Source organism: Helobdella robusta (genome assembly GCF_000326865.2).
Source record: "Helobdella robusta unplaced genomic scaffold HELROscaffold_9, whole genome shotgun sequence".
Taxonomy (NCBI): domain Eukaryota; kingdom Metazoa; phylum Annelida; class Clitellata; order Rhynchobdellida; family Glossiphoniidae; genus Helobdella; species Helobdella robusta.
In genome coordinates this window covers 5,058,434-5,070,101 of record NW_008705512.1, presented here as the reverse complement: position 1 = coordinate 5,070,101, position 11,668 = coordinate 5,058,434, and the positions used below count along the sequence as shown (strand labels likewise).

The 11,668-nt window shown below is 38.8% G+C and overlaps 1 protein-coding gene across 1 annotated transcript; it reads right to left on the bottom strand.

Annotated features, from left to right (window-relative positions):
* Window positions 1-928: 928 nt before the first annotated feature.
* Window positions 929-10,023, bottom strand: HELRODRAFT_166441 (hypothetical protein; the record flags this gene model as incomplete). The annotated part of the gene is made up of 9 exons (XM_009033363.1): window positions 929-3,287; window positions 3,420-4,126; window positions 4,247-6,571; window positions 6,824-7,066; window positions 7,363-7,814; window positions 8,488-8,698; window positions 8,845-8,961; window positions 9,082-9,201; window positions 9,859-10,023. 9 exons carry the CDS (start codon window positions 10,021-10,023, stop codon window positions 929-931), a joined length of 6,699 nt encoding a protein of 2,232 aa, XP_009031611.1.
* Between the last annotated feature and the right edge of the window lie 1,645 nt (window positions 10,024-11,668).

Below are 11,668 nucleotides of genomic sequence, written 5' to 3'. Positions count from 1 at the left end.
TATGTATGTATGTCTGTATGTATGTATGTATGTATGTATGTATGTATGTATGTATGTATGTATGAATGTATGTATGTATGCATGCATGTATGTATGTATGTATGTATGTATGTATGTATGTATGTATGTATTTATGTATGTATGTATGTATGTATGTATGTATGTATGTATGCATGTATGTATGTATGTATTTAAAAAACCGAAAAAAGAGAGCGGAAGAAAAGAGTAAAAAAAAGAGAAAAACCAAAAAAGAGAGATTAAGAAAGAGAGGGAAAGAGAGAAAGAGAGAGGAAAAGAAAGAAAGAGTACAAACATACACACACACATACATACAAACGAACAAACAAACAAACTTACCTGCCATACAAACAAACAAACACACGTACACACACAAACATACATACATACACGCAGGGCTTAAATTTACGGTTGAAAATTCTGTAATTGGAGATAAAAAATCAATTGAATGATGACTCTCAAAATACATTTCCACGTCGTGAAAAGAAGCTTCGTGACTTTCATTCTTTTATCTTTTCATTCCCTCACTCCCTCCTTGACTTTTTTTTATTCTTTTTTGGGGTTTTTTTTCTCTCTTTCATTTGCTCACTTGATTTTTAACTAGTTTAGTCATTTATTCAATTAATTAATTAATTCATTCATTCATTCATTCATTCATTCGTTCGTTCATTCATTCGTTCATTCATTCGTTCGTTCGTTCATTCTTTTATCGCCTACTTCGTCTATCTAACAATAAATTCTTTAGCTCGTTCATTCATTAATTTCTTCATGTCCATTCAGTCTATCTAATCATAAATTCGTTCGCTCATTCACTTCTTTATTCGTTCGTTTATTTGCTCATTCATTCATTCGTTCGTTCATTCGTTCGTTCGTTCGTTCGTTTGTTCTGTCCCAGGCTAGATGCCTGCCTTCACATAATGCCACACGCTTTTGATCTATTTACTGCAAATTTTAACGACTTCCCCTTCCAACCAGCACCATCATCACCACCAACAACCTTATAAACATCGTCATCATCATCATCACGACAATAACAATCATTACCATCCCCATCATCATCATCAATGACGTCATTGAGAATTTTTAACTCTCCTCCTCCTTTCTCATCACTCTGTCGCCTCTTGTTATTTTTCATCCTCGGTGGCATATAGGGCGGCCTGGAATATTCCAGATACGGTTTCACCCTGTCCCACACTCGCACCGGAAGTTTTATTTCCGGTTTCCGACTTGCGATGCCATTTATTACGTCACCGACGTCGTCCTCATCTTCGTCAACGATGGTGTATGACGTCACACTTCCGTCACATCCGCCCACGTGGACTGTTCGCTGATCTCGCGATAGAGCCAGCGTGCTGACGCGTGTGTGCACCGACACCCTTCCGAGTATGATGCAATCCGACAGGCGCACCACCGTCAGCCAATCATCTTTCAGGTAGAGCATCGCGTGATCATTCGGCATGATTAGCGCCACGGGGTAGCCAAATCTTTCCTTGATGGTCTTCGTGACGTCATCGCTCTTTTGAGGCTTGTGGCATTTTTTGTACTTGGCTTCCAACATGCCCAGCCATCGGCCCGAGCAGACCTCGTAGACGTTCGAGTGGCAGTCGAAGACGCGTTTGTTGTCCCTCGTGAATATCAACCTCTGCAAGTTTGTTCCAACCGGAAGTAGATCCTCGACAATGACGACAACTTCCTTTCTTGTGACGTCAACGACGAGCATTCCGATGCAGCTTACGTCATCGAAATTGACGTGATCCTCGCCGGGGCAGTAATCGAAAATTTCGTCGTCGTCGTCGTTAACGTTGTTAGTGACGTCATCGCCGCATCGACGACATCTGTCGGAAAATAGTACAATCACGTGATCCTCGTGCAGGGGATGCTTGTACAGGCGTAGGATGTGCTGGATGGTTGAAGCCGATTGGCGCAGATCGTAGGGGTAGATTTGTATGACGCGATTTGATTGGTCATCGTTCATTGATTCCTTGATGACGTCATCATTTACGTTTCTGTCGTCGTCTAGATCGTAATAACGATCTTGTTCGTTAAAACTTCGTCCTTCTTCCTCGTCATCGATAGCCACTCTGAATGCAACTATTCGCTGCCTAATGAAGTTGCACTGTCTCATATTATTATTATTATTATCATTATTATTATCATTATCGTTATTGTTATCGTTATTATTATTATTATTATTGCTGTGATTATTATCAGTAGTAGTAGTAGTAGTAGCATCATTAATTCCACCATCATTGTTGCAATTCTTAATAATATTGTTATAACTAGTGCCACAGCCACAAGGCGACGAGGCGTCTTTCTTGCCACACATGCCACAGATACCGCCAGCAACATCGCCGGCGGTTTCGCGTTGCTTTCGATAGCTACAATCAATGTGGTCGCTACAACCGCTTCGGCTGCTGTAATCAACGGCTAAAATCACAAGCCATTTATCATTGTCAGTTAGGAAGGGTTTCTGGGCGAATCTCGTTACTTCAACTCGGGTGAACGCGATTTTGTGTCGCCATGTTGATTTTTCGCGATGCGTGACGTCATCCTCATCGCCATTGTTTCCGTTGTTGTTGTCAGTTTTGTTGATGTTTTTGCTGCGTTTGTTGTTGTTGTTGTTGACGTCATTGCTGCTAGTGACGTTACTGCTTGGGCGATTTATTTCATTACTGTTGATGTAGTTGCTGATGTTTTTAACATCATTAGTATATTTGTAGTTCTTGTGATTTCTTATTTTGATGTTGATGTCGTTGTTGTTATCATTATTATTATTATCATTATTATTATTATTATCTTCATCAACAAAATTATGAATAATCTCGTCACAATTATCATCCCAATTACCATAATCATCGCCATCACCATAATCATCACCACAACTTTCCTCATTACCACCCTCAAGACCATTCCAGCCACCTCCATCACCAACATGTGGAGGAAAACTACCGCCACCATTAACACCGATACAACTTCGGTCACAAAATTTTTCACCATCAATTACTACATATTCTCTTTCGACGTCCTCTCCCTTCATCATCATGTTCCTTTTCCTCTCTCTTTTTTTGAATCTCACTTCGTAGAGTTCGTACCTCTCGCCATCATCACTTCTCATGAAACAGTAGAAACCGAGTCTGGTCGTCAGTGCGGCTGTGATGGATGGCTGGTTACCGAACTCAACCATCAACCAGCGGTTCTCGACGTCCCATATTTTGTTGCTCCGACCCGGTTTCGAGTTCTTTATCGATACCAAGGCAAACACGCCATCCCTATATTGTGTGCGTATGGTTTTTTGTAAGCTGCTATTTATAAATGACCATAAAATTATAAAAAAGTTTTTGAAAAATATTTCAAAAAAATTTAAAGATCGTAAGAAATTTTAAACTTTCTAAACGACAAACTTGCTGAGGCAGAAATCATTGATGGGCTTCTCGTGGGTGAAGAGATCTCTGATGTGACCTGTGACTGGGTCAAACATGGCCATCTCTTGACCTCCCTTCCCGACCGCCATGATGACGTCACCGCTGACCTCGATCTGCTTGACTGGTTTTGTGGGCAGACGATCCGGAGATACGACGTGCGTGAACAGCTGATCGAGACGCCATATTTGAAACCTCCGATCATCTCTCAATGACGTCACCAGACGATCTTCGCCTTCGTTCTTGTGGAAGCCGAAGTCACATCCGTAGCAAGCGACGGCCAATATCGCGTGATTCAGTTGACCAATGGGAGCTTTCAGGATAATGATTGGACATCCGTTTAGGCTCCATACCCTGACATCTCTCATTATTGTGGCCATCACGCGACCTTTGTAGAGCAGAACGTCCTTGAACTTCACCTCTTCTATCCACTCACGTCTGGGGTAACGAAATTCTAAGGGCAGATCACGTGGTCTCTTAATACACGAACGGAGGCAGGACTGACGAGTGTCGTACACAAGGATGTTGTTGTCAGTCTTCAGGAGGAGGATGCCAGTGACGTCATATATCACGTGATTGATGACGTTGTTGTAGATGTTGCAAGGTAGGTGCGGTTGAAATTGAACGCATTTTCGCGGGTAGAGGTGGTTGTTGAATGTGTTGATGTCCACCATCAGTAGGTCGTTGTTCTGGCAGGTCGAATGAAAACTTTTAAAAAATTTTTTCAGTTAATCAATCGGATTGTTATATCATAAAACATTCACCATTTAAACACATCACTGAACAATAAAATGATTGAAATGTGAGACCTGGAAGACGACGAACAAGAGATTTGATTGTCCATTGAATCCCAAGCAAACTGGCTCTTTCTTCAACTCTAACCGCATCGGATGATTCTGATTGGTCACAGTTGATAACAAACGACAGCCAATCAAAGAACATTTCGAATTCGTGAAAACAACCGATTGGTCGGGACTGACGACGCAAAATTTTGGCCTGCATTTTAAAGTCACGTGAACAATTTCATGAAAATCTCTTCCCAAATCTCTCACACTCAGCCAACTCCTCTCTCCTTCGATGACGTAGCAGATGACATCATCGGTGACGATCACGTGATTCAAAGTTGAAGGTGACGTCACGAAACGTCCGTCAATTGGTCCAACTCCATGGAGAGGTGACACGTGACCAACGTAACTTCCGTCATCTGATTTGTACAAATTGATAGTGGAGAGCATCTCATTGTTACCGCCGGCAGAATTGTTCCTCGTCTGTCCTACGGTTGTCTTGCACTCGTATCTACCTTCGACATCTCGGTCTCTATTGTTTTTGTTAACCCGCATAACAACCACCATCCAATGACCATTCGGGGACACGTACATCTTACCCAGTGACGTAATTAATGTGGTCACGTGTTTCCGAGTGACGAGATCGTACACTTGGACTTCCGGCTTACTTTCTTCCTTACACATAATCACCGTTTTATCATTTAAAAATCTGGCGGCAATGCAATCGATAACGTCCCGACAATCTACTTCCGCCTCTTTGGCACAAACTGAAGATCTGTGAATGGGAGAATTAACGATGAAAGTTTTCGATCGGAAGTCCATGACGTCAATGAGTGACGTGAGAAGCGGGAAGTTGTGATAAACGATGTTACCATCAAAATGATCTCTGAACATCAACAGCATTCTCGTCAGCTCATACGCCATATTGTTTACGTCATCATCAATGTAGACCATCACTTCTTCCAGGGCAGCCAATAATATTTTTACTTCCGTATGAGCAACTAACCGAAGATCTTGAATAACGGCCTGAACGGAAATGGCGGCAGTTTTATTAAACAACCAATCAAAGTTAAAAGCAATTTTGCGTACAAAATCTTCATCTCTATTGGATCTTATTAGATGAACCGGAAGTAGCATCATCTTCCGGAAGTTGTACAGAGGCGGAAATTCCGTACAAATATCGTCCTCATCAAATCTCAGGGGTTGTTTTAAAAGTGTCGACGCCACTTTTTCATCAGATTCTTCAGCCAGCCAGTGTTCGGCCAGTGCGCAGTTTACGGAGACGAAGTCGTTCGGCGTCACAAAATATCTTTCGGTGGCTATGGCGACAAGTTTTTGATGGCTCCATGTTCTTACGATGACGTCATTGTCGTAGCGATTGCAGAGGAGATGTTTGAGACGGTGCCTCACAAACATCCAGATGATTGGAGGGAACCTTCTAGAAGCTTCTTCGTCGCCCTCCATCCACCCCATCGTAACAGGGTCACGTGTCAGCACATCTTCAACTTCATTATCGCTCAGACCGACCACAGAAGCCGTCATAGCGCCGACGACCCTTGCCATCACGTGACGCGTGATGACGTCTTCGATTTGTTGAAAAAGACACTGCATGCATCCCTCAACTGTTTGAAAGTTCAGCAAACTTTCTTCGCTCAACTCCTGCCATGATTCGAACTCGAGCAACAAGCAGCACAAAACTTGGCCGTGCAACGGTAGCAGGCAGTCTCCTCGAGGTTTGAAGCAGCTCTTAGTAACGCTATTAATCTGCTGTGACGTCAGAGTTCTGCCGTACTTCGCCATGTTTGACAGCAAGATGGCGACCACTTCACTCACGGACATCGTACCAACACCGAGGTATTCGTGCCACCCACGGCCCTCACCTCTCCCTTCATTCACCAACTTTTCCATCAGACGGCAGCTTGTCTCCATGCCGACCACAATCCTCACGTTGCCGGGAATGCATTTTGGAAGCCACGTCATCAGGAAGGAATCGTCGGTGGATGTCACGTGATCTAGAGACGCCATGATGATGACGAGTGTGACGCAGAGAGGGATGATCTTGAGAAGGTTGTGGAAATCTTCGATGACGTCAGCGATCGTCAGCAGTGGCTTCAACGACTCCTCACCGACGCGCACTCGACAGCATTCATCTTCGTTCTCGACGAGTACTTCAGAGCTGCACCTGCAGCTGCCAGGCTGGGTGCCGCAACACTTCCGCCCGTACAACGCCCCTCGTATCTGATCGTTGATGGAGAGGAGGAGGTCGTGAAGATCACGTGATCGTGACGTCAGCCCTACGAACCTAATTATCCGGATGACTGGCCTGCTGTGAGCTATCCAACTTGGAAGCTGCGAAAGAATGGATGGATGGATGGATGGATGGATGAATGGATGGATGGAAGCATTTTAAACAAAATAATTAATGGAAGAAAGAAGAATATAAGCTGAAGAACACCAAAAAATGACCAGAAATGAAAGCAGCGTAAGACAAAAATGACCAAATCACGATGTGACCGGCGACCTACCGAATGAGAACGTAAAAAAAGAAAAATGAACGTCAAGACGAAAAATTACGAATGGAAATATCAAAAAAGATCTCACCTCTTCAAATACTTTTGACACTAAAGCAGCCTTACCGATGGCCTGCGGTCCATGAATAATTAATGAGCCTATTACGTCAGAGCATTTGCATATGTATGACTTTACGTCAGCCAATAGGATTTCCCGGCCTATAAATCTCTCAACGTGATTGGCTGCCTGTAGTAAATGCTTCACGATTTCTTCCGAAAGTGGGTCAAGGTGAGACAGGGGTCTTCTGATCGACGCTAATGTCATTGCTTTCAACTGAAGAGAATGATGATGATGATGATGATGATGATGATGATGATGATGATGATGATGATGATGATGATGATGATGATGATAAGAAAGATGAGGACGATGAAAATGATACTAACGTCCGTGTTGTTAATAAAAGAAAAAATAATGACGATAATAATGAATAACAAACCACGTCAACAAAAACACGAACTACAACAACAAAATCAACAGAGACAAAACAACAACAACAACAAGAAAAAAGTAAAACAACAACAACAACAAAGATATTAAAAAACAACAACCAAGAACAAACAGCAAACCTTTTCAAGAGCTCCACAATAAATCTCATCGAGATATGACTTATGATCATCCCAATTTACACCCGCGGGAAATCTCCAAAGAACATCAGAACAAATCATATTTTCGCCCGACTGACCGCCTAACAGACTGCATAGACAATTCAGTGCATTTTGGTAATGTGCATTAATGCATCCGTCGTCGGTGAATTCGGCGAAAGTAGTTGCAGCTTCGTATTTCCCGAAATTATGCAAATCTGTGATAACGCGTTTTATCACAAAGTAATCCTTATTCGTCATGAGGCGATCAGTAGTAATAACATTAGTACAATCACATTTAGTAATGTCACCGGTGTTAGTGTTGGTGTATTTTGTTGATGTCTTGTGGTTGTTGCTGGTTTGTTGTTGTTGTTGTTGCAGATGACGACGATGACAATATTTGAGGTTGTAGGCTGTTTCGAGCTCTCTGTGGAAAACTGAAAATAAATTGTTGGGTTGTTTTCATGTGTATGTTGTTGTTGATGCTTATGATATTGGTGTTGTTGTTGTTGATGATGATGATGTAATTTTGACTGCCCATGTCACGACAACAATCAACAACATTTATTATAAATATTTACCGGCCAAAAATTTAACAAAGTTTATAGCGAAAACAAATTAAAACAAAAACACAAAATACGAACAAGATTTAAAAAAGTGCATATGCTCTTGTTCGTTGAATTTCGTCTGCTGACAGCACAATTTGGCGCCAAATTTCAATAAGCAATTAATGAACGTTATCACTTTTCCATTATCGTCTAGTTTTTCGTTTAACTCTTTGCATATCGAATCATCAAGCTACAATTTTTATGGAACATTTGTCCAAAAAAAAATGAATGAATGAATGAATCAATCAATCAATAATTCAATTAATCAATCAATCAATCAATAATTCAATTAATTAGTCAATCAATCAATCCGCCTTTTTGATTGATCAATCTTTTAAATAATTAGCCAATCAGTTAGAGTCAGTCAATCGACCAATACACCAATCAAAACCCCAAAACCAGCCAACCAAATCAGCAACTAACCCACCACTTACATTAGCAAGTTGCATGTACCTAATCAGGCCACCTATGTCGTGAATAAAAAAATTCCTCCCCAGCCTACCCGTGACAACTTGGGCGAAAGCACCATCAAGCAGCACGTACTCGCGCTTCAAACTATTGCAATCCAGGGCATAACAATCCTTCAAAACATCCCAATCCCGCGAACTTCGGGATTTAAAGTTCGTCTTAAGAGCGCCGAGAATGCAGTCCATTTCGTACTCCGGAATTTTCAACGGTAAAACATCGGCTTCGTATTTTTGTCCAATCAGCGCCTGAATGTATTAAATTTGTTTATTCATGCATTCATTCACTCACTCAGTCAGTCGTTCACTCACTCATTCATTCATCCATTCGTTCATTTATCCATTCATTCATTCACTTTAGTTATTGTTAAAAAATATCTTAGGATCTTTCTAACGATGAAATGAGGTCCAAGCGTCGATTCCGCGCACTCCTTCAATACAAATTCCCGAATTTTTCTGGTGAAACTTCTTAGAATGGGATAACTCCTTAGACCCCATTCTGGGTCAAACATCTTTGGGATGAAATCAATCGATCAAAACCAATCATCCACTCGTTCGTTCATGCATTCATTAATTTATTCATCTTTCCATCCATCTATCCATCAATCCATCCATCCATCAATCCTACTAACATAGAAGTCAATGCCGCATAACTTTCTACAGAAGTTTCTAAATTCTTTGTACAGTTGCAGCACCAACACCTGCCTCTCATACCTCATGTCTACTTGGTTGCATTTTTGCATTATAATAATCTTAATTAAGTTTATCAATTGTTGTTTGAAATCCGTATAATTTATTCTATTATGTTATAATTATATTAATTAATTCATTCATCATTTGCTCAAACATTCATTCACTCGTCTATTCATCTATCAATTAAATATATTTTTTTAAGAATTTTTCAATTCAATAATTCAAGCATTCACTCATTCCTTCCCAAGTAAATTAATTCATCCAATCATTCATCCATTCCTTTATTCACTCACTCACTCATTCATCCATTCATAATTATATTGAAAATAATTAAAAAAATACAAGCCTTCATTATTAGCGGTTGAAATGAACACGTTGATATTACATTTAAACTGGCGGAGACCTTTCAAGTCAACATTACAACCAGTATAAATATTATAACTACAATTATAATTATGATTACTGCAATTATTATTATTATTATTTTTATTACTACTACTACTATTTCTGTCAGCCATATTTATTTACGAATTCAAATTCTAAATTATAATAATTATTATATATATATATATATAGTAGTGTGTGTGTGTTTAAACATTGCCATAGTAACCAATGATTTAGAGATGAACGTGTGATTATTTTTCTGTTTCTAATATTGTTACTGTTTGTTATTCTTTCTCGTGCTTTATCTTTTCAGGACATTGGCGATCACCGACCTCCACAAAACCCGATCTTGTTGTAAGAGCTTGTAAGAGTTGAAATGTGGTGATATTCAACAAGTGGCACAAGGACTTCACGAATGTTGTTCGTTGTTGACCGCGATCTCTTCTCCCTGCAATCTTTCCAGCAGTTGTTAGATTTTCCATTCTTTCCTTCCACATGATGTGACCAAAAAACTTTAACCGCCCCCGTCGAATTATTTGTAGTTATTTCCTCTTTTCATAACCGGACTGTTTTAGTATATCCTCATTCGGAGAATGAGAGGTCAAACTAATTTTCATATTTCTTCTCAAAAACCACATCCAAGAAAACCACCGACATAAAGAAACCAAATCAAAAAACATGATAGTGACACGTTGAATACTGTTTATTATTATTATTATCATTATTATTTTGTATTTAGGAATAATAATAAGAACAAACCTTATTCCGAATTTAGAAATTTATTTCAATTTTTATACTAACTCCCATAACGAAAAAATGTAACAAAACAATTCATATATATATATATATATATATATATATATATAAATTCATGATGATGATGATGACGACGACGAAGATGACGATGATAATGATGATGACGATGATGGTGGTAATGATTATAAATTTCTTGTTACAAAAAAATTCACACCGTGTTCATATCGTCATCGCTATCATCATCACCAAACTTAATAACAATAATAATATTAATTAATTAATTAATTAATAATAATAATAAACATGGTTATTATCATCATCATCAGCAACAACTCATCATCATCATCATAACCAAGATCAAAACAAATACAATGTCATAATTGTTTAATTCGTTCATTAATTCATTCATTCGTTCAGCTAAAATTATTGATAGACAGACAGATAGATAGATAAATTGATAGATAGATGGATAGATAGATATAGAGGTATTATCATCATCATGTATTTTCAAATAATAACAATAATAATAATAACAACAATAATAATAATAATTATTAATTATTACTATTATTATTATTATTTTACCGTTATTAGCCTTATTATTGATAAATATTGTTTCTCAAATCATGATCAAAATGTCGAAATTATGTTGATAACAGTTATAAATACAAGCGATAATAATAATGATAATAATAATAATAACAACAATAATAATAATAAATAATAATTATAATAAACGTAATTATAACAGCAATAAAAATATAAAGTAATTAAAGATTAAGTAAAAGAGACGGCGGAGACGGAGAACGAAATTTACAGAAGTACACGAACTCAAGCTCCATCATTATCATCATCGTCCTTATCATCACCATCATCATTATCATCATCATCATTATCATCATCATTATCATCATCAGTATCATCACCATCATTACCACAGCCATGACCACCACCATCATCGTCGTCGTCGTCGTCGTCATAGGAATGACATGCAAATCTTGAAAAATATATCATAAATATATAAATACATACACACACGCACATAAACTCACACTCACACACATACACACGCACACAAACACGCACACATACACACGCACAAAAACACACACACAGGCAGATATATATTGTAACGCGGAAAATAGTTGTTAAATTAATTTTAATTAATTAATTAATTTTAATTATTTATACACATAAGAAGAAACGAACGCGTGTACGCTTGGGTTAGGACTATAATACAGATGACCATGATGACGATGGTGACGATGGTGAAGATGGTGATAGTGATGATTGCGTTGTTCGGATGAAAATGAACGAAAGATAGAACAATGAATGAATGAATGAATGAATGAATGAATGAATGAATGAATGGATGAATGAATGAAT